This window comes from Ovis canadensis, chromosome 13, assembly GCF_042477335.2.
Source record: "Ovis canadensis isolate MfBH-ARS-UI-01 breed Bighorn chromosome 13, ARS-UI_OviCan_v2, whole genome shotgun sequence".
Taxonomy (NCBI): domain Eukaryota; kingdom Metazoa; phylum Chordata; class Mammalia; order Artiodactyla; family Bovidae; genus Ovis; species Ovis canadensis.
In genome coordinates, this window is record NC_091257.1 from 34,389,724 (window position 1) to 34,414,120 (window position 24,397).

The window sequence follows — 24,397 nt, forward strand, 5'->3', positions numbered from 1 at the left end:
TCAGCAACAGTGGCCTTTGACCACAGATCCAGCAGCCTTTTTCTGTTGGTGGCGTGTGTGTTCTCCCCTGGTCTTCAGGAAACATAAAACGTCCTCAGGCTAAGCCAGCCTGTGGTCCCTCCCTGAAGTGGACCCCCCGGCCCTTGAAACACTGGCTTGGGAAGCTCTGCCCCTTCAGGCAGGTCCCCGTTATTCATCAGGACACAAAGACGCATTCACACAGATTGCTGCCCAGAGAGATTTGCTGAAGTAAGACAGAAATCTGAAGCCCATCACAGGGTCTCCCTGGTAGTCCAGTGGTTAAGAATCCACCTTCCGATGCAGGGGACATGAGTTCAGCCCCTGATCAGGGAACTAAGATCCCACGTGCCACGGGCACCGCAAATACTGAGCCCCCACACTGCAGTTGCTGACGCCCGTGGGCCCCAGAGCCGGTGCTCCAAAACAGGAGAAGCGGCAACTGGAGAAAAACCCGCACAGCAACGAAGACCCAGCACAGCCAGCAGGACTAAGTAAATAAATATTCGTTTAAAAAAGTAAATAAAGGCCATCACAGGCTGGGATAAATTCCGATACTACGTCGTCTCCAGAGAGGGATCCGGCCAACATCCGACCTAGTGAAATGCTTGACCGCCTCCCACGGAGCAGGGCTCTTAGGCTAAATGTAGTAAGAACTTCAGCCCAACCTATAAGCTCCTTCTCCCACGGGATAGTGGTCCTCCTCCACAGACTCACCAGGAAGTCTCTTCTCCTCTGATGGCCCCCGTGGTGCTCTAGCTACACAAGGCCTGTGTCTGAAACACAGTACTTTTTACAAGCTGTCTCCACTGTAAGCTAGGGTAAAATCCAGGGACGGGGAGGCTTTCAGTCCCACCTGAGACAAGTCGAGTGGCAGAGGGTTCCACGTGGCAGACAGCCCCCTGCTCCTGAGAGATGTCGCCAGAGGACACTGTGTGGCATCATGCCCAGGCCAAGCGGCCCCCACGGATACTTGTGGGAAACCAGTTCGTGACTGGCACTCATTACTCTGCAGCTACATGCCTCATCTTTCTTAGAAGAAAATGACTCATTTGTAAAACGAGAAACAGAAACCCTGGGAAAACTGATTCTCCATTACATATTATGTATAATTCAGTTTTGATCTTGACCACCGACTCATACTTTTACCAACAACCACCCCCCCAAAAAAAAAAAAATTAGAGTCATTCATTCACGTCAGGGATAAGATCTTCCATCAAGAAATGGAGTTCAAAGGGAGGAAGCTCCTTGACCTAGGGCTGAACATAACCTAGAATTTTCAAATAGCCAGATCCTACATTGAACTCCAAAAGCACTCCTTTGGGAAATTCCTGGGAAAGTAAAACAGTGAAAGTTCCCATGAAATGTCCACCGTATTCTGTAAGTTTCTTTGATAATGTTAATCATTTTCCCACTTTTTTAGATAATTGCATGTATTCTTTAACAAATGCTATCCTTATAATAATACTTTTAGAGGCTCCATCCTCTCAGAAAATTGATTAGGACAACATTCTACATGGTTTCCCTGGTGGCTCAGCGGTAAAGAATCCACCTGCAATGCAGTAGATGTGGGTTCGATCCCTGAGTCAGGAAGATCCTCTGGAGAAGGAAATGGCTACCCATTCCAGTCTTCTTGCCTGGGAAATCCCAATGAACAGGGAAGCCTGGTGGGCTATAGTCCATGGGGTTGCAAAGAGTAGGACACAACTTAGCAAATAAAAAACAAAAATCCTCTTGGAAAACTGAAGAGATGATTAGGACAACATTCTATCTTAGACATGGTTCTTATCTGATTGCCATCATTTGGAAAAATAACATGACAAGTTATTAACACCACCTCAACCATGGTAAACAATGAAGAGATTGTAAACAATTTGACAAGCACTTGTGAAAACATATTTTTGCATTTGTTTTTAATCTGAAATGTCTGTTATTAAAGGGCCCTTTCTTTTTCCATCTAGATCTTTCAGGGAAACACCAACCCCACAGATGTTGTGATTGGAGTTTTTCCCAAACCCCTGATCACTCGATTTGTCCGAATCAAACCTGTGACCTGGGAAACTGGCATCTCCATGAGATTTGAAGTCTATGGCTGCAAGATAACAGGTAAGATGGAAGATCACCTGGTTTTTATCTCTGTCAACTTTTAAATATAGGGAGAGTAATTTGATATAAATGGGGTTGGTCATTTTCATTTGATAATTAAGAGCATATACTTTGGATTTAGACAAAAATGAGTTTAGATCCTACTTGTGCTTCTTACTCACTGGCTTATTTCTTGGGGCAGTTTACTACCTTTCAAAGCCTTAGTTATCTCACCTAGAAAACAGGCATCATGGTGTACACCACTCAGGGTTGTTGTGATAATGAATTAGCTCGTCAATATGAAGCGCTTACACAGGCTGGCATGTGGTAGGTATTTACACGTAGTGTCTTTCCACTAGGCAGGCTCCAGGAAGACAAATGCCTTCCCTTTCATCCTCCATCTCCTGGTTACTCCATACTGACTGCTACTTAGTAGGTTTACGTAAATAACTGTTGCTTGAAATGTACTTCACCTCCTTTGTCTTTTTTTTACTGGAGTATAATTGCTTTACAGTGTTGCATTCGTTTCTGCTACAACAAAGTTAATGAGCTGGAAGTGTACATATATCCCCTCCCACCTGACCCTCCTTCTCACCTACCTGTATCCCACCCTGCAGGCCATCACAGCGCACTGAGCTGAGCTCCCTGCACTGCACAGCAGCTTCACACTAGCTATCTGTTGTACACATGGTAGTGTATACATGTCCTTTTAATCTTAAAGCCTAGAGGTGACCTCGTTAGCGACAGTTCAGGAGCAGTTTAATTTATGGAGTTAATTTATTCTCCTTTTACTCACTAACTGCCCTGACAACTTACTGTTAGGTTTTGGCTCAATACATGTCTATCTTTCATTGAATGCATATACTAACATCAATATTAGAAATCGATTTGTCAATATTTCTTGGTTTGGAGTTTGTTTCTTCTGATGTTAATAGGACTTTAAGAGACTCTTTCAAATTTGGAACAAGTGGTGGATTATATGCACTTGAGAGGTGAAGATGAGGTTACTGGGCGATTAAATGGCTAAAAAGGCGGGCAGGTCAGGACGGAGCAGGAAGTGGAAGGATCCAGTTGGTCTCGCTGTGTTTCTCTGGCAACCAGTACTGCTCTTCCTCATCCTGTACATCTACTCTGCCTTCTGAAGTAAATAGCACATTTCAAATACCTTTCCATGTAAGTAAGTAAACTACAAATTTTTCATTAAAAAAAGTGCAATGCAACCTCCATAGAATGCAAAAAAACTTCAAAAACAGAATCAGTAACTTATTCACTACAAAGTAACTAAAAGTGAACAACCTTTAAAGTCTGTCAAATATCTTTCATGTAATGTTAGTATACATATTGAGAGCATTTAATTTCTCATTCCATGAACGCTAACACTATTGTTTTTATTTTTATCCTCTTTAGTACAATTATTTTTAGAGAAGGAAAGTACTGACTTCTGAAGGGAAAAAAAATCACCTGGGCAATTTTCCATGAAATTACAAGCAATTTGAAGAAAGCTAACTGAGGAGAAAAAAACAAAATTACATTTGTTTACAGTACAGCCCATTTTGGAAAGTAAAAACTGACATTTGATCTCTTCCCCAAATTTTATTTATTTCCATCTTAGAGACAGACTTGTTTATTGTTTAAGAATCTAAATATTTAGAAAGTTCAAGGCCTTGGAGGCAGGCATTGGGTGGAGAGAGGTTTGGAGGGAGAAAAGGGGCAGTGTAGGGTTAGATATAACGGCTTTATTCTTGATCAGCAGATACAGGAGAGAAGGTTCTAGGTCATTTTCAGGGCATTACAAATGTAAACGACTACTTGTAAATTCATAGAAACAAGGCCGTTTGAAGGCAGAGTGGAAATTTCTGTCCCATTCCTCCCACCTATTCTCATGTCACTGTACCAAAAAAAAAAAAAGGTAAACTTCATAAATGCATTAGTGTGAATTCTGAATTTCTGGCTCTCCTTTTAATTAAATAAAATACTTGTTTAAGCCTGAATTGCTCTTTCTCATTTTCACAAGGATTTTCCTGAGAGATAATTCTAGGAGCATGAGTCTTTATATATAAACAAGGGAAACTATTGGATTTTTAAAAACAGTCAAATGGCCTAGTTATTTAAGCAAACATAGATGTCTGTAGGGTTTCCCTGGTAGCTCGGCTGGTAAAGAATCCATCTGCAATGCAGGAGACCCTGGTTCGTTTCGATTCATGGGTCTGGAAAATCCCCTGGACAATGGATAGGTTACCCACTCCAGTATTCATGGGCTTCCCTGTTGATTCAGATGTTAAAGAATCTGCCTGCAGTGTGGGAGACCTGAGTTCAATCCCTGGGTTGGGAAGATGCCCTGGAGGCGGGCATGACAACTCACTCCAGTATTCTTGCCTGGAGAATCCCCATGGACGGAGGGGGTTGGCGGGCTATAATCCATGGGGTCACAAAAAGTCAGACATGACTGAGTGACTTAGCACAGCACAGGTGTCTGAAATACCATGCTTTAATATTTTCACATTTGGTTTGTTCTGTTTTACAATTATTTTAAGTAGCTCTTTTTTTTTCAAATTACATACTGCCACTCTCTTAATCATGACCCCTAATATGTTTTGGATACTTTCTAATAAGACAACTACAACCTGCAAATAACTGGTCAAGGCAGGTTTTTAGAGAGGCCAGCCTGTCATAACGATGGTCACACAAAGAGAAGGTGTATAGACATATCCAAGCTTCAGTCCAGCTGTCCACTTAGTGACTGAATGACCATGGACAAGACTCATGGTCCCGCTGATCTCCATCTCCTGGTCACTAAGATTAACTTAATTCAGCTGTAATAAGATTTAAATGAAAAGCGAAAGCAAAAGTCACTCAGTCGTGTCCGACTCTTTGTGACCCCATAGACTGTATAGTCCCTGGAATTCTCTAGGACAGAATACTGGAGTGGGTAGCCTTTCTCTTCTCCAGGGGATCTTCCCAACCCAGGGATCGAACCCGGCTCTTCCACATTGCAGGCAGATTCTTTATCAGCTGAGCCACAAGGGAAGGATGCTTATGACACTTGGTTTAAAGTAAGTGCTCACTAAACAGGACCCTGGTATATTAAACAGTGCATGGTGCTCAATCAGTTGAATCTGCAACAGGCCCCAGCAAACAGAACCTCTAATGAGACAATGATATCAGTGTTTGCTCAGTGTTACCAGGGGAGATAATTTTCATCTTTTAGAGATCATGGTCCCCTCAGTGGAGACTGACAGAAAAAAGCACGAAGCTTTTTGGTCTGGAAGCTCCATGAAAGCAGGGGTCATGTTTGTCTTCTTTTCCACTGTGTCCTGTATACCTGGAACATAATACACTGGACACACTTATTTTTTTTTAAGTGAATGAGCAAATTAATGAATTGCAGCTTTATCCATGTTTTCCTACAAACAAGTGACTGGATTGCAAAATTTGACCCTCTCCTCTAGAGTAGACAAGCCCCAACTCAATCTGGATTTAAAACAAACACACACACACACACACACACACACACACACACACACACACACACATTGAATTAAAAGGTACCGTGCGAATACATCACTTGAACGTCTCCAGAGCTCGCAAGGTCTAACCCAATTTTTCTGTTCAGAAATTATTTGCTAGAAACATAGCAATCCTGTAAGAACCAGAGTGTACAACAATGGGTCACCATATAGAGAGATAAGGAGAACAGAATTGGAGCAAGTCATCCTGATTTGTAGGTGATTGACAGAGGAGCATCTGCATTATTTTGACAAGGAAGGCTTCATCATTTTGGAAGAAAAACTGGTGAAGATGCCCTTGCTGTCTGAGAACACACTGCAGACCATGTGGGCTTTTTCGTTTACCAGAAGTTAATGAACTGGGGCTTCTGCACAGGTCAGTGTGTCCCTGTGTTGAGCAGAGTTTGCAAGGATGATCTTGAGCCCTCCAACATCCATAGGTACCTTCTGAGTCATCAGGGAAGATTAAATTATGCTTATTCAGGTTCACCCATCAAATGCAGTCATTGTCTTCTCATTCCTTGAAAACCAGTTAACTAAGTATTTGATTTACCAGTATTTCTGTTTTCCCATTAAGTCTCAGTTCAGAGGTTTTATTGTAAAATAATATCAATGAAGATAACCACTTCCAGAGGGGAAAGGAGGTGGGGGTGTGTGAAATAGGTGAAGATAATTAAGTTTACAAACTTCCAGATAAGGCCACAGGGATGTACTGCACAGGATAAGGAGTATGGTCAATAGTATTGTAAAAACGTAGTATGGGGACAGATGGTTACTAGACTTACAGTGGTAATCATCTCATAATATATGCAAATATCAACTCACTGTGGAGTACACCTGAAACTAATGTAATGTACATCAGTTGTGTTTCAATTCAAAAAGAAAAGAACCACCTAATTCCCCATCACAGAACTCACTTTCCCCTCCCATCTAGGATTGGTTTTAAGTTTTTTAATCAAGGTTGCCAAGTGAAATGCAGAATGTCCCATTCAATTTAATGCAGATAAATGACAAAGAATTTTTTAGTGTAAGTATGTTCCCCATTCAGTATTTGGGACAAATTGGCTTCCAAGTGGAAGCTCAGCCATAAAGAATCCACCTGCAATGCTGGAGATGTGAGTTCAATCCCTGGGTCAGGAAGATCCCCTGGAGAAGGAAATGGCAACCCACTCCAGTATTCTTGCCTGGAAAATCTCATGGATAGAGGAGACTGGCAGGCCACAGTCCATGGGGTCTCAAGAGTTTGGCACAACTTAGCGGCTAAACCACCACCACCACCATACTGAAAAATTATTTGTTGTCATTTGAAATTTGAATTTAGTTTGGCACCCTGGGTTTCTGGTGTTGCTGTTTTAGATTATTTGTTAGCTAAATCTGGCAACACTGTTTCCAAAGGATGTGAGATGGAGCCAGGCTTTAACCAAGGTGCACTGAACCAGCCTACTGTGGATGAACAGAGCTAGAACCTAGCATCTCCTTCAAACCTTGAATTGTTAGTGGTATCTTTCTCCTAACCGTGGCTAAAAGTGAGTCGCTGGTTTGGAGTCAAAGGCAAGTCAGGCTGCCTCTTCCTTGATCTTAGATGAGGCCATCTGACTGCAGCACGGCTGTGTTGGCTGATGCAGGCTGGCCTCAGGAGGCTTGTGGATGCAAGGACCGTGCCCCCGCAACTCTGCATTAGAGAAGGGACATTCATCTGGTAGAGCTTCTTCTCTCCTTACAGTATTCAAGTTAATTTTGTTTTTCTCTGAAGGGTAACATCTGGTACGGATTACCAGCTACACATTTTCTTCACAAAAGTCAGTTTTGAGTCAGACAGGTGTGACCACAGAGACCAAATATGCGACTTCTATTTTTAACACTATAATTTCATAGACCCTCAGTAAAATCGCTTTTGTCAATCTTTTTATAATCCCCATTGAATTTATTCTTGGTTTCCAGACCCCAGCCTGAAGCAAATAGTGTGGCTGAATTACAGGAAAGGGTGCTTGGGGAGAATGGCAGCTGCCTTTTATTGTGTTAATAAGCTGATTCATTCAACAAATATTTGTGGAGCAAATACCACGGATAAAGCAGGGCACAAAGACTCACAGAAAAGTTTTTAATATGACTTGGTTCACAGCCTCAAAGAACTTAAAGTCTGGGGAGTCAGGTAGCAAGCAAGCAATCCACCCAAGGAACTGAATATGGTCAACATATCTGAGACATGCAGGTGGAGAGCTAGGAAGAGTCCCAGAAAAGGAAAACCATGTCTAGTTGGAGAGATCAGAAAAATTGAATATTTAACATAAAATTTGAAAACAGGTCAACATTTTAAGATAGTGGGAAGGGCAGAGTGATGGGAAATTCTTCAGTGGAGGGGACAGAATGAGAGGAAGGCTCCAAGTACCACTACACAGAGGTGAGGGAGTTCTCCTTCACTGAGGAGAGGCTTGCAAGGCCATGGTACCAAAAACCTGGCATTCGAGGTTGAAAGTAGGTGCATAATTCCTAGATGAGCAGGCACTGACTCTTTAAGTAAAGAAATGACATGATCTGAACTGTAGAACTCAGGTGGTAAGCATCTGATTTAGAAAATGTCTGAATTAGAAAATGTCTAATTCATTCTCAAGGGTCAGCTGATAACACGGAGAAGGCTTAATTGCATTAGACACATACCTCTCATTTACAATGGTTACATTTTCAGCTGAATTTTGATTTATGCAGAACCGGGTTGTTAAAAAGAATAAGTTCTTCTTCCTGGCATGTCTTAGATGGAGATGTACAATTTTGAAAAGAGTATAACTGAAGTGTTTGACATTTTGTTATGAAGCCACCAATCAATTAATCAGTGATTGATACTCCCCTTCTGCTCAGAAGCTGCTTGGTCTGCTGTAGAAGTTTAGCAAGATCTATGATGCTGTTCATGGTCTTGGAGGAATTTACAATCTGATTATGGACACGATTCCCAATCTTAAAACATAGAAAGAATAGTTTAATGCTAAGCTCTGTGCTGCTTCCTGTCCATGTAGGCATATTTCTGAAAAGGGACAGCTCAGGATATAGGCGAGAGTCGTTTGAGAAGTTTTTAGGATCAGTCGTAAGCTGGATTTGAATGTTTGGGCAGAACTTACCTCCGTCTACAGGAGGATAAGGGGGCAGCAGGAACATTTTGAACAAAGAAAATGATGAGAGTTAGCTCTGTGGTATATGGGAAGAAAATAGATTCCTGTCAGTAACAGGAAATAAAATTAGATAAATAGGATGAAGCCAAAATGAGGGTGTTGAAGGCGGGGGGGTGGGGGGGCGGGGCGGGGGGGGTGGGCGTGGGGGGTTGGTTTCATATCAGATGGTCCAGGCATTTACAAATGTACATGAATGGGGACAGTCCCTGTTTTTACTCAATAAGGTGGATTCTCTTTCTCAGCATAGAGACTTCAAATCACCTTACGTTTGTCTGTTCCGTTCTCCGCCTAGATTATCCTTGCTCTGGAATGCTGGGCATGGTGTCAGGCCTTATTTCCGACTCCCAGATCACAGCGTCCAATCAAGGGGACAGGAACTGGATGCCTGAAAACATCCGCCTGGTGACCAGCCGCTCGGGCTGGGCACTGCCCCCCGCCCCCCACCCGTACGTGAATGAGTGGCTGCAGGTGGACCTGGCTGAGGAGAAGATTGTACGGGGAGTCATCATTCAGGGGGGCAAGCACCGGGAGAACAAGGTGTTCATGAGGAAATTCAAGATCGGGTACAGCAACAACGGCTCGGACTGGAAGATGATCATGGATGACAGCAAGCGCAAGGCCAAGGTGAGCCCTGGGCGGGGGTGGCGCCGGGAAGGGCTGGGGGGCTCCCTGGCGGCCTTGGCTTGAATCAAGGACCCTGGCCTCTTCCTGCGGAAGCATCTCTCTCATTTCCTGAAAGCCGTGGGATCTGCGGGGGCGAGGGATGGAGTCTGTAAGATGCCAGGGGAGACAGGAATGGGATGCAAAAAGCGCGGCTGAGCATCTCATCGCTGGTCACCTTTCCTTTCTTCAGGAAACAGCAGGTGACTCAAGGCTCGGGGAGCGGGAGGCTGTGAGAGTGGGGCCGGGGACATGGGCACCGGGTAACCTGGTAGGAACACGCACTCCCGCCGAAGATCCTCTGATCGTCTCTGCAGAGCACCGGCTGCCAGCCCCCTTCTACCACGAATCCCTTGTTACATGTATTTTTTAAAATTTTTTTATTGAATGAAAGAGTCTTTCATTTCTATACTGTTGTACAATTTTCTAAAGTTCCATAGAAGTGAAAGTGAAGTTGCTCAGTTGTGTCTGACTCTTCGAGACCCCATGGACTATAGCCTACCAGGCCCCCCAGTCCGTGGAATTTTGCAGGCAGGAGTGCTGGAGTGGGTTGCCATTTCCTTCTCCGGGGGATCGTCCGGACCCAGGGATTGAATCCGGATCTCCCGCACTGCAGGCAGACACTTTACCGACTGAGCCACCAGGGAAGCCCATAATTGGGCTGAAATCCTCATAACGCAAGAATTCCCATCATAACCTTTTTTTAAGTGTACCCATTCAGTAGTGTTAAGTACACTCACATTGTTGTGCAAACCCATCTCTAAAACTTCTTCTTGCAAAACTGAAACTCCGTCACCATTAAACAGTGATTTTCCAGCCCCTGACAACCACCATTTCAATTTCCGTTTCTGTGAATTTGACTGGAGAAGGCAATGGCACCCCCCTCCAGTACTCTTGCCTGGAAAATCCCATGGACGGAGAAGTCTGGTGGGCTGCAGTCCATGAGGTGTGGAAGAGTCAGGCCTGAGCGACTTCACTTTCACTTTTCACTTTCTCGCACTGGAGAAGGAAATGGCAACCCCCTCCAGTGTTCTTGCCTGGAGAATCCCAGGGACGGGGGAGCCTGGTGGGCTGCCGTCTATGGGGTGGCACAGAGTTGGACACGACTGAAGTGATTTGGTGGCAGCAGCAGGAGCCTGTTAGTGGAAGCATACAAACTTTAGTCTCTGTGATGGGCTTGTTTTACTTGACATGATGTCCTCAAGGTTCAGCCAGTGTTGTAGTGTGGATCAGAATTTCATTTCTGTTTAAAGCTGAATAATATTCTCTCGAATATACAGGCCACATGTTGGGTGTCTGTCCATCCATTGATGAACACTTTGATCGCTTCTAACACTTGGCGATCATGAATAATGCTTAAGTGTATTTTTTATACATTGGAACCTTTTAAAAAGCAGCTGGCCTTTGATGATCTAGTGAAAAAACGGAATATTCCAACCTTCCCCAGAACATGTGGCATAATTTTTCATTTTTAACCCAACAAATATCCTTTAGTGATAATGGTTTTCTGGGGCTCATGGTTATATGTATTTGCATTTCTTGGGCACAGAACACCAACCTGGAAAGGATACTCCAAGTATGCTGGGTAACCTGGAAACTGATTTCAGATTAAATAAGGAAGTTATTTTCAGAAATCAGCTAAATTTCAGATTGACTGATTTCAGATTGAAGTAAGGAAGAGTCCTCAGAAATTCAGTTCTGTATGCAGAACTCTATGTGGGTATTGTATTCAGCTAATAATACTTCTCACCACCAGCCCAGTTGGCCTTTCTGTCCCAGCTTCTTCACCCCTGCTTTGCTGAGGATCTGCTACTTTTGTGAAAAGATTTGGGGAATGGGAGAGAATGGGACTGTGGGCTTATGGCTGAATACACTCACCCGGGCCAAAGGCTTTGCAGGCGGGAAGCAAAGCCGGGCCACGCAGCCAGCTCCCACTCTGCCCAGATGTGGGGGCTCCGCAGAGGCTCTCCCCACATGTGCTCTGCTCCAGTGGGCAGAGCCCTGAGAGGGATGATGCTGCTCAGAAATGTAAGAATTTCTCTCCCACCTCACCCCTAGTTAACTTGGGGTTTCTAAAACATTTCCAGTGTTTTTTTTAATCCATGTGCAGCTACTTTCTTTGGTGTCCCTTTCATTTTCCTCTTTAATGTCTGCCCGTCTTGTTTTGGTGGAAGAAATAGTAAAATAAACATCAGAAACTGGAGTTCCCCTAAGAGCCAGTCTTTTCGGAGGAGTCATGAGCCCTGTGGCTTTAGCACCAAGTGTGAATATGCTGCAAATCAACAAGTTGCCACAGTCACATGGCAGTGTGTACTGTAGTGACGCATTCTTCAGCACGAGGGTTCTAAGAGGGAAGGAAAACAGGTCACTATATGCTCTGGGTGGGATGCGCCCTGTGCTCACTGGCCTTTGTTATCCACTCATCTGAGGTCAAGTCTAAAGCTATCACTCCCTTGTAGGGCATCATGTATAGCCTTCACAAGAAGCCAACAGCACCCAGCTTTCAACTGTAACAAAAACACTGTGTTCAAGATTGGTTGAATGTGTCAGAGCTTATTCCTAAAATATGATTTTACCCATCATTATCATGTTCCTATGTATTTAAGCCATATGCTATGTGCCAAGTCACTTCAGTCGTGTCTGACTCTTTGCAGCCCTATGCACTGTAGTCCGCCAGGCTCCTCCGTCCATGGGATTCTCCAAGCAAGAATACTGGAGTGGGTTGCCATGCCCATCTCTGGGGGATCTTCCCGATCCAGGGATAAACCTGTGTCTCTTACATCTCCTGCATTGGTAGGCAAGTTCTTTACCACTAGTGCCACTTGGGAAGCCCCTTATTTAGACCATAAAAGCTTCTAAATTGTTGGCAGGGCATCTAATAAGTGATTCCTAACATGTCCTTCCCCTGGAATAAAATCTTCAAGATGAAAAAGGAAACTGGTTAAATCATCCAGTTAGGAGGAGTGTGTATTTGTAACTTTGCACAGATAGTTAAAACATATTATATTTGAACTTGCAAGTAAAGGTTACCTGTTTAGGATGCCAAGTATGTTTTATGTAATGGTAAAGTGAGCACTCTGTTTTATGATATGAAACAGCACCTTGATAGAGTTGGAATCCTTTATGCCCTCTCCTTATTTCCTACACCTAAACAGTACATGATGGACAAGGTACATCAGAGTCTTTGAATCAACTAGTCTTTCCAGGAGCAAATATATCTAAACACTCTAAGTCCTCTTCTCCTAAAGCATGATTAGTAAAAGGACAGAAAGACATGTTGTGAACAGTGTTATGTTGTAAACAAGTTATGTTAGCAAACTTAGCCCAGTTCCATGTGACCCTTCCTTGCTAATATTCTTCCCAACTCATCACTGATGACCTTTGTAATGTATTTACATGAAAAGTAGGAGAAGAAGCTGGGATTCCATAGATATAAGTGCTTTTCTCCTAGGAATGTTGGAGCTATGTTAATGTAGATAGAACTTGCCTGTGTAGTAGTGCTGTTCTCATTATAATTAGTGTCTTACTGACAATACTTAATTGGGCCTGACAATGATATCCGTCAGATTCTCAATTACTGGCAGCAACTGCAGTTCTAGCAAGAAGGCAAGGGCCCCCAGTAGTGAATTTACTCTTGAAAATGATAGAAGGAACTTTAATTGAGAGAAGCAGATAGGTATGAGCCCTGTACTTCTAGAGATTCCTAGAGGATTTTCTGAGTTGGAAAAGACCAATTAATTTACTTCTAGATGGCTCAGTGGTAAAGAATCAGCCTGCCAATGCAGGAGACATAAGAGGTGTGGGTTCGATCTCTGGGTTGGGAAGATCCCCTGGAGGAGGGCATGGCAACCCACTCCAGTATTCTGGAGAATCCCATGGATAGAGGTGCCTGGCGGGGTACAGTCCATGGGGTCACAAAGAGTCATATATGACTGAGTGACTGAACACACACACAATAATAGAACCTACCTCTGGAAATTGTCTTGAGGATTACGTTGAGTTAATACATTTTAAGCCTATAGAACAAGCCCTTGCATCAGTAAGCATCACGTGGTGCTTGGTGTATAAAACAACAGCCCCAGTGACAAGGCAATTTGGTTTTTCTAATCCTTCCCCTCTTCCCGTTCTGGACAGAGTTAGGAAGGATATTGGGATAGGAGGATACAGAGAGGCTTATCCATTTCTTGAAAAAGAAAACAAGCCTAGCCATTGCTCCATTTTCCAATGATTCCACTCAAGGGCTTCCCATCAGTTTAAAAAGGGGAGCAGAATAATGCAGCAGCAGTAGGGCAATAACGACTGGTCTCCTGAACATGTCACAGTGACGTCAAGTTAGGAATGCACTTCACTCACTGCAGGGCAACCAGGCATCCGAACATCGTTTATCGAGCAGGACCCTGTAACTTTCCTGAGATCAGAAGTTCTTTTATCTACAGATGTCTCCACTGGCGGGACTGCGTAAGTCAACAGCAGTTCCAGGGGATTGGAATCACCCAAGTTCTTGGTAATCCAGCACTTGCACCATGTGAAATTTACTATCTCCTCCAGGAAAGGAACTTCTTGAGCTGCTTTTTTTTTTTTTTTTAACTTACTTATTTACTTTTGGCTGTGCTGTGTCTTCCTTGCTGCATGGGCTTTATATCTAGTTGCAGAGAGTGGGGACGACTCTCTAGTTGCCATTCATGGGCTTCTCATTGCAGTGGCTTCTCTTGCTGCGGGCTTCCCTGGTGGCTTAGATGGTAAAGCGTCTGCCTGCAGTGAGGGAGACCCAGGTTCGATCCCTGGGTCGGGAAGATCTCCTGGAGAAGGAAATGGCAACCCACTCCAATATCCTTGCCTGGAGAATTCCATGGACAGTGGAGCCTGGCAGGCTACACAGTCCATGGGTCGCAAAGAGTCGGACACGACTGAGCGACTTTACTATATTCGCTTTCTCTTGTTGTGGAGCACGGGCTCTAGGGCATGTGGGCTCAGTGACAGCAGCTCCCAGGTTCTAGACACAGGCTCAAGAGTCAAAGCACAGGCTTCACGGTTCCACAGCATATGGGATCTTCCCAGACTAAGGATCAAACCTGTGTTCCCCTCGTTGGCAGGCGGATTCTTTACCACTGAGCTACCAGGGAAGCCCCCTTACACTTCTTGAGGACGCAGTTTTAGCAAAACCAGGACCCGCTCATCCAAGAGAATGTAAGAGGAGTTGTTATTGGAAACACAGTCTCGATAATAAGCTCTGAGAAGAGGCAGGCTCCTTTCTCGAGTTTTTTTCCTCCACCTCAAGGAAATGGTGAAACTGTCACTTCTCCCAGGCACATCAGCCTATCATTTAAAAATGTGTCTCATTAAATCCTTAGCTTCTGGTCTAGCCTCATTGCGGCCTCCAGAGTTTCTGAGAAGGAGCATCTGTCACTTCCTAGAGAAGGTTTAATTGTTTTTTTCCATTCTCATGTAGGAATGTCAGCCTTCGGTGAAGTGGTAGAATGAGGCCCATTTTTCTGCCCTGTTAAAGAGTCCTCAAGGAGAGACTCTTCTGCCAAAAGGGAGGTTTGTTAATACCTGCTGGTTCTCGTTCTTCACAGTCTTTTGAAGGCAACAACAACTATGATACACCTGAGCTTCGGACCTTTCCACCCCTTTCCACACGGTTCATCAGGATCTACCCCGAGAGAGCCACTCACGGCGGACTGGGGCTGCGAATGGAGCTGCTGGGCTGTGAGGTGGAAGGTGAGCCCGCTCTGCTTCCCTAGATGCTTTCTGTCCTTTTTCACGTGCTTATGGCCCTGACGGTGCTGCTGCAGATGGCCACCTTTCCCCCAAATGGTCCTGTGTCTCCTGTGCCTGCCTGTGCGCAGGGCTCATCTCCCGGTGAGCGGCACGAAGCAGTGCTTCTGCACCTTGCTTGTGTAGGGGTCATTTGCATAACACTCCTCAGATCCTGGGTGAAGGCGTGTTCTCTGATCTGTTTTTAAAAAATGATGTGTTTTGAAATTCACATGACAAAATTCACCATTATAAACAAGTCTGGCATTTGTAGTCGTAGTTAACAGGTGCTTATGCAATCAGCCTTTGTCTAGTTACAAAAGATTTCAATGGGTTCAAAATGAAAGCCCCTCTAGCAGCTCAAGCAGACCCTCTCCATCCCCATCCTACCTCAACCCCTGGCAACCACGGATTCCTTGACCTTCTTAGAGTTCTTCAGAGGCCTGTGTCTGGTCCGAGTTTCCATCTGCAGTGCTGACTACCATCACATACTAGCAGGAAGCAGCATTTGACAGACCAAAAACATTGAGACATTGTTTTGGATAAATTTCTCAGACTGCTGCAGAGAAACCAAACTTTAGATCACATAATGTATATGTAATGCACAATGGGGTCTGTTTAAAGATACGACTGCATAAACTTAGGTTATCATAGGAAGGTCAGGGACAAATTCAGTTCTCACATTGACCCCAGAACTGCACTTTCCTCTGCGTTTTTTTTTTTAAATCACATAATGAATGAGATAAATGTTTAAAAAAATCATATGATGGTTGCTCAGTGTACTATTTAATGCTTTTGTGCACTGGAATTCCCATCTGCCTTCAATTTGGGCATAAATGAGTAACCTTATACCAACATTTTCATCCCCATAAAGGTCTTCCTCTAGGTTAGTGCAAAGAATGGCTATTGTAGGTACCCAGATGTTAATCCATTGAGCATATGCTCGAAGTTGTTTGGAAGGATGCTTTTTAAATATCACCTTCTTGGGATTTCAGAATTATTTGTGTTTCAAGCTACCCAAATATAATTACATTCCTGAGCACATTAAATATCATAAAACATTTCTTAGGCACTAAAGAATCTTAAGCTATAAATCACCATCCTAGTAAATAATTCATAGCTGCTTTCCTATGTGTTTATTTAAAAGCAGGCCATTATCTCCCATTCTTTATTGGGTAGCTGTTTCCATATCTGTGGCTATGTCCCAGGACCCCTGAATTATCCCATCACTGTCAACACAGACCGTGAATGACAGTATTCCAGGACATTGGCAAAGACACCTAGGAAAAAAGAGGGTGGGGCAGACCGAACCCCCTGCAGACACATCAGTTCAGTGTGCTGAGCAGTGTGGTCACCTGGAAAAGGGCCTCTGCTGCTCTGATGCAGGACTTTAGCCTGGATTCTGGGAAGCAACACTGATTTAGGAGGTGGAATGAATGGATGGTTGAAAAGACCAGGCCTGGTGGCAGTTTGCCAGTGTCAACTCTGTGCTGAGGTCGCGATGGTGGTGAAGGGATTGACTACAGATGTTCACAGGCACTCAGCAAAGTGGGGAAGTTGCCCCGAGCCACCTGAGGAACCAGTATCCAGGGAAAGAACTGTCCAAGCTGTTTAACACAGTTGGTGAAAGGGAGTGTTTTTCTTCTTCCTTAAAATGATTAACAGGCTCTTATTAAATATCAACTTTGTACCTTGTTCTACAGGAGATGCCTAAAGGGATAGGAAAAAAGGATGAGGTACAACCCAGCCATCTCTGGGGCCTCTAGCTTATTTGGGGCTAGGACTTATATTTAAGAAACAATTAGAGGACCACAGAAGATAAAATATTTTCAAGTAGTAAAATTGGGACAACAAAATGCCTCACTTTGGGGGTTTCCCTGGTGGTCCAGTGGTTAAGACTGCATTTCCACTGCAGGGGGCATGAGTTCAATCCTTGGTCATAGAACTAAGATCCCATATGCTTATCCCCACACTGAAAAAAAAAAAAGGAAATTTAATTTAAAAAAATTTTAAAAGAATCACATTTTACTTTTTTCAGTTTAATCCAGGTACTATCCTGGGCCACGTCCAATGTAAAACTCCTTTATAAATACCACAAGGAATGTGGAAAAACCAGCAAGATGAATAGAGTTTAAAAGTGGCACAAAACCAACAGCAAAGGCAGCTTGGCAAAGGCAAGCATCAAGATTGCTGAAGAGGGTGCTATCGATTCACTGTTAGCAATGAGCAGAACCCTACACAGTTTACAAAGTCCAGTTTGTAGCCTAAACAGTGTGGACATTACCTATATGTGGTGATTTCCTAGCAATTACTGGTGTGTGTCACGGGCAGTTGAGGACCTCGAAACTAGCTATGTTTCTCCATTTGTTATAACTCTGCTCAGTCCTTCTGTACAATGAAAAACTGCGTCAAGTTTTTATTGAGAAAGCAGCAGTTACCAGCACATTCCAACTGGCCAGAAGCTATTAGAGAACAGACCCCTGCCTCCCCCCCTGACTCCCAGCATCTTGTCTGGTTCTCAGACATCAAGAGAACTGTCCATTATCTCAAGTCTTGTAAAGTGAAACGTAATGCCGAAAACTGTAAAATATTAAACAGATTGCAAAAATGAGGAACAGGCTGAAAAAAAAAATAGATGGAACTAAATGTAAAGAACTTCAAAAGCAGTCTTTGATTAATGCTGGCTACTTTTCAACTACAAACTCAGAGCTATGGGAATACCTGCCGGCAGCGGAATGTGGTCCCCCAGGAGTTAAGGTAACGTGACCCCGGGAGCTCCCAGACACCTGCTCTGGAGGGAGCACTCACAAGCCCAGGCGCTTACTTAGAGGGAAATGGAGTCACTGTGAAAAAAATAAATAAGAACAATATTGTACTAAAAGTGAACGCTGAGACTCCCTTTTGGGAAAAAAAAAATTACAAGATAAACTGAGTAAATATCAAGAATGTGAAAGAATTCATGACAATCGATTCCTCAAGCACCTTGAAAATGAAAGGAAAAACAGTTCAAGCAAAACCTCTATCATCAAAATTCTCAACTCCAAGGTCATGAATAAATAACCAGTGAGAATTCAGGAACTTTTCAGAGAAAGGATGTTTCTGTAGATAACAACGTATGAAATGAGAAGGCAGCCAAGTCGACCAAGGAGATAGGAATCAAATACCAAAACAGAGCAGTCCCCAGTGCCTTCTGCAAAATCGATGTATCTCCCACTCCTGAAGAAAGGCAGGCACACCACCCTCCTGGTCTTCCAACGGCAGATTAAAGTTTTCTGCAAAAGCATTAGCAGAGTCAACAACCGGGGGGCTGGAGAATGCATTTCAGAGGTGTGAGAAAATAATCCTTGGATCTTGTTTCAGCACCTACAGCTGGGCCGACCACTCCCAACGGGAACCTGGTAGATGAATGTGATGACGACCAGGCCAACTGCCACAGCGGAACAGGTGATGACTTCCAGCTCACAGGTGCAGAAACCATCTTCATCCCATTGCTGTGGCATCTCAGTTCATGTTGTAGTTGAGACCCGCTTATTAATGCCTGTGTGTGTGTGTGTGTGTGTGTGAAAATCCTCGTGGCACTAGGCATCAGGGTGGAGGGAACTTTGCCAGAACACATGCATCTTCATCTCCTCATGTCATCGCGCAAACAAATTGTTCTTCCAAGTCACAGCCATCCAAAATAGTAATTTTAGCCATTTCAGAGTCAAGGGCTGGGATTGTCTTCATTGAATGAATAAGAATGTCTCCATGGCTAACTGTATCTGAGGTTGGGCTTCCCTGGTGGCTCAATGGTAAAGATTCTACGTGCCAATGCAGGAGACCTGGGTTCAATCCCTGGGTCAGGAAGATCCCCTGGAGGAGGGCATGGCAACCCATTCCAGTGTTCTTGCCTGGGAAATCCCATGGACAGGGAGCCTGGCAGGCTGTAGTCCATGGGGTTGCAAAAGAGTTGGACACGACTTAGCAACTAAACAATAACAAAAAACAATATGTAACATAAATTGATTCTCATCTTCAACCCTCACCCCCAACCCCAGTAACACATGCTCCACACACTTGAGAACATTTATTTTCAAACAGGAATCAACATGTTTGAGTGGATCCTTCAACTAATTGATGAAATTAGACTTAAATTTGAACTGCAGCTTTTAAGTTAGAATTTGTGAATCATTTTACATTAAAATTTAGAAAGTCAGAATTCGTTGCTATTTCACATCACCACTAACAGATATATCAGGGATGGCATGTACTGTGTGCCTCACTAACTCATTAGAGGATGACTCCATAATATTCTGAAATCCTAAAAGCTAGAAAGTGACCTTCTCTTCCACTTGGACTGGCAGAGGAAACATTAAGCAGACGGGGAAGTTGGATTCCACCATTTGGAAATTGGCCAAAGTCCTAGAATTTTCACCCTATTGTTGCCAAAGGTGCTCTGGGACCTTTATTGCTACCCAGGTCAGGTCAAAGCGCAGTTTCTTACAGCATCTGACTCTCATTTTACATTAAACAGCAGCCCTTGGGTACAGTCTGTGTTTTTACCCAGATGGGACTCTAGAGAGCCCATGTAATTCATTTCCATGGGCGAAACTGAAGTTGTTCCCATGTAACTTCATAATAGTGCCATGTTAGTGGCTAATGCATTAATGTAAAATCTGGAGGGACCCCCATTTCCAATTACTTCAGAACCTCTCCTCTGAAAGAGCAAGATTGCTCTGCTACTCTGAGATGGAATAAAGGTAAAATCTAGCTGAGAAGTTTAGTACCATGAACTGAGTTTACATTTAAATCCCTCCTCCTAAGGCTCTCTCCCTCCAAATTTCCAGAATAATCGCTTACAGTCAAATGGCCAATAAATATTACATGGCTATGGGCTTTTGAAAATAAATCTTGTCTTTAAGTAGCCACAAGCCACAAAAAAAAAAAATCTAACAAGACAGGCCTTTTCTTTGTAAGATGTCGAGCTCCAGCTGAAAACCATACAGCTAATTCGAAAAACAAGAGTACTAGCCTGTGAAGCAGGGCCTACAGAACCTTCCCAAGGTCGCCTGTAAACACTCTGCAAACCTTAGGCTTTTTGCAAACCTAGTCACACATCCCATCTGTAGTGAAAATCCTCATAAAAAGGAATGGATACAGTCATCAGAGACTCTTCTGTTCAATTACCCTCTGGAGAAGAGGTTCTTTCCTTTATAAACCCTAAAGTGGTCAGTTAATATTGATTAGAGTCAAAGCCTCAGATTTACTCCTCGCGTCGGAACAACCAACCTTCTCATTTTTGCATTGCTTCATGACTGAATCAATTGAAACCTAAGCCTTTGAATGAAATAGGGCAAGTCTGTTAGCCTCGAGCAAATTGTGAATGGCACCAAGTTGCAAACCGCAGAAAATGGGTCATTTCCAGTGGAAACACTGACAATCCTTTAAAAGTACAAGGTGATCATTTATTTACAGTGTATAAACTCATTTGTTGGATAGAATCATTTATTTAGATAGAAAAAAAAGGGGCAGTCTCTTTTTTTTTTTACATATTATCCTGGCCCCCCAAAAATGTCATTTTCTCAGGCCAGCACATTTGTCTTAATAATTTGATCAATAGGTGCTTATAAGAAGAAGTACTTCTAGGGGTACTGATAAAGTTAACTTCATTCCACCATTAAAAAGAGGTGATTCTTTAACCAACAAGAACCTACTGTACAACACAGGGAACTCTTCTCAGTATTATGTGACAACCTAAATGGGAAAAGAATTTGGAAAAGGATACAGGTACATGTAAAACTCAGTCACTTTGCTGTCCGTATGAAATTATTGCAGCTTTGCTAATCAACTATACTCCCATATAAAAGAAAAAGTTAAAAAAAAAGAAAAGGTGATCTTAGAAGGCCTCCTCATGCTTCATGTTCATTTATTGCCTCATGACCAATTTGTCCTTTTTTAAAAGCTTATTTTCCTCTATGAAGCTCTGTGTTAGTCTTTTCTGAAGAAGGGTGTGCTGACAGGCGCCAGTGATTGCAGGCAGCCTAGCCCTCCCCCACCCCTGTATCTTTCCCCAGGTAGCATCTTGCCTCCCGGACTCACACGCAAGTCCGTACCCTCCTTGTTGTTTCGGTCACACCTGCAAACTTGGACTGCTTAGTGCTAAGCCTAGAAATTGGGATCAGTGTTCTCTTAAGGTTTGGGTCCTAAATACAGATGGTGTCACTTTAATGTCTTCTCCCAGGGGTGACCGATTTGGACATAGTGGGAGATAAGTATTGTAGCCAAATGCTCATTACCTCTAACTACACTGAATTCCAGGTGAACTGCACCAAACACATAGAAATAAAGAGAGATTTTTCTCTCCTTTGCTTGCTTGCCAAGGTGAAAATTCACCCTTGAAGTTCCTCATTTGCAAATGCCTTTGAAGTCATTAGATAATACAATTGGCTTCAAAGGCACCAGGAGGCCAGATTTCGCATTGGATCCGTGTCTACCCCGCAGCAGAATTTGGCTCCCAACCTCTCACAAAATTGACAGTGCGTATCGGTTTTAAAAAGTGAGTTTTCACCTTGAGTCTTTCTCCTGTAAGACCACTGGGAACGGAATGCTAATGCGTTCTGGCCTCCTTCCAGTTCTGCCATTACAGATTCACCTTCTTAACCCATAATATATATAATTCCTTCTCCTAGCGCCCGCCTCGTTGAGGGCACATACATGTGTGACCACTCATCCTGCGTATTTACTGAGCAAGCGGGGGTAACACGACTTGGTGCCGCAGTGGATGAGCTCAGAAATCTCCAGGCCACCCCAGGAGCTCTGTTTTATGGCCCTCTGATTCATGAGCTGGGTGATTTCTGACCCGTGGGAGCTATAGGTTAGGACCAGGGCTCAGCCAGAATAGGAATGATCATAGTCTCTTTATTGAATGATAGTATTGAAAGGTGTACAGTGGCACCTCATAACCACCTCCAAACGTTCCAGGATCAGCATAAGCCCACCCATGTCCTTACCCTGAGTCTTCCCAGGACTTTATCTCTTGGGAAAGCAAATAGATCCTCAACCATTATCTGCAAGGCAGACGCACATAAGGAGAAATGGCTTTTTCAAGTACCTCCGTAGTAAACAATAAGCCAGTGTTTCAAGGAGCATTCAAGTGGTGCTTGTGGTTTGGGCAAGTTGAGGAACAGGGTTGTAAAACAGAAATCTCAGGCTTCCCCGGTGGTCCAGTGGTTAGGACTCTGCCACTCTTCCGCCGCAGGGGCCGTGGGTCCCATCCCTGGTTGGTGAAGATCCTGTAGGCTGCCTGCTGCTGCTGTCGCTAAGTCACGTCAGTGGTGTCCGACTCTTTGCGACCCTATGGACTGTAGCCCACCAGACGCCACTGTCCATGGGGATTCTCCAGGCAAGAATACTAGAGTGGGTAGCCACACCCTCCTCCAGGGGATCTTCACAACCCAGGGATTGAACCCGAGTCTCTTGCCCGCATCTCCTGCATTGGCAAGTGGGTTCTTTACCACTAGCACCACCTGGGAAGCCAAAATAAATAAATAAAACAGAAGTCGCAGGATAAAGGGCAGAAAATGGCTGAGCTAAGATACTTAAGCTGAGATGGTAGATCTAAGTTTCCACAAGGTCCTTGGATCAAGTATTCCAAGTCAACTCAGACTGATTAAAGTTCACAGTGTTCAGGCGGTTGTTTGTGCAATCTTCCAGCTCCTCAGGACTGTGAAAAATGTGTCCCCCCTTCCACTTTCCCTGCAGCTTGTCCAAGCTACATACTGGGTGGAATATTTGTCCTTGGGAAAAATAAACAACTACAGCAGCAAAAGAAAGGAGGAATTACAGCTATCCACTTTAAACCTTCAGTTTTTAAAATAGATGGTGGGGACCAGCCTTGCAACACCCTCCGCTCCAAAAGGCACACATCTGAAACCTTGGGAAACTATTTGAACTTAGAGGTCTAGGTCAAGTTTAATACTCAGGTCACTAAGGACCTTGGGAGGCCTTTGCTTTTCATTGTTGCCATTGTGAGCATCGTCGATTAGTCTGGGAGTCAAGGAATGCCCTTGGAAGGAAGTTTGGAATTATCCATACTGTCTAGATGCTTTATGAATAAATGGGTGAAAAATAGTGGTTTATTTGAACTTGGTGTGGTCGTGAGCAAAATTTGAGACAGTTACTCTAGCTGGAATTAAAAGAAGAGTTATTTAAGGGAACTGCTAGCCTTTAACAGACATATGTAAGAGCATTCTCTGCTGGGTATTGCTTGTCATCCTGCTTTTTCTCATCTCGGATGTTACTCTTTCTGTGTTTCAGGTGGTACCACTGTGCTCACCACAGAGAAGCCGACTGTGATAGACAGCACTATACAATCAGGTATCAAATACCAAAGAGAAAATTGATTCACATATGTGTGTCTTCTTCCCCAAAATAGTGCATCGCTATGCTTCTCGGTTTGCATTTCCCATCAAGTCCTAGCAGAGATGCCACCAGCATCTGGTCCCCAAGCAGGAGCCATAAACACTGCTTCCCTTTCATCCACATGTATATGCAGCAGGGAGCGAGATTTCCTCCCCCATCAGTCATTGCCAAATGGTGACAATCCCCACTCTCAACGGAAGGAACCAAGGAACATACTTTGTTTAAACGCAGCACATCTAGGACACGGACTGTGTTTGCAAACTCAGGAGAAGGAAATCTCCCAGGCAGCAGCCTGACTATTTATTTTCATCGCCGCTCTGCAAATCGGAGACAGGCGAAGTTTGTCAGTTTTGCCTGCCACGGAGTTGGCAGTTTTACAGCCACGTTTCCAGTGGGTGCACCGTGAGATGGTGTGCAGGAAACCAGGGCTGGAGAGGAGAGCCCTGAGGCGGACTCCTTCTACATCCTTCTTTATTAACACATCATTGACCGGGGTGGGGGTGGGGGGTTGCAAAAACTTAGTCTGGTGATTATTATGTAGGTGACTATTGAAATGTCTCCAGTTGATAACATTCAGGTAACAAAAGATGTGGGCTGCCCCAGTGGCTCAACAGTTAAGAATCTACCTGTAACGCAGAAGATGCGGGTTTGATCCCTAGGTTAGGAAGATCCCTTGGAGAAGAAGTTTCTTGCCTGGAGAATCCCATGGACAGAGGAGCCTGGTGGGCTATAGTCCATGGGATCAAAAAGAGTCAGACGCACTGAGCAATGAACTACAACAAAAGACATATTAATGTGTCTCTGGTC

The 24,397-nt window shown here is 43.9% G+C and overlaps 1 protein-coding gene across 6 annotated transcripts in view; it reads left to right on the forward strand.

The window, feature by feature from the left end:
• The window catches only part of NRP1 (neuropilin 1), a 146,731-nt gene that overhangs the window by 105,431 nt on the left and 16,903 nt on the right, over positions 1-24,397 (forward strand). For 4 of the 6 annotated variants that reach the window (XM_069547378.1, XM_069547379.1, XM_069547377.1 and 1 more), the window contains 5 exons: positions 1,980-2,124; positions 9,066-9,397; positions 15,010-15,154; positions 18,551-18,655; positions 23,486-23,545. In XM_069547378.1, coding sequence (XP_069403479.1) covers positions 1,980-2,124; positions 9,066-9,397; positions 15,010-15,154; positions 18,551-18,655; positions 23,486-23,545 — 787 coding nt within the window. The remainder of the gene's footprint in view (positions 1-1,979; positions 2,125-9,065; positions 9,398-15,009; positions 15,155-18,550; positions 18,656-23,485; positions 23,546-24,397) is intronic. The other 2 variants (XM_069547381.1, XM_069547383.1) reach the window with 1 other exon arrangement.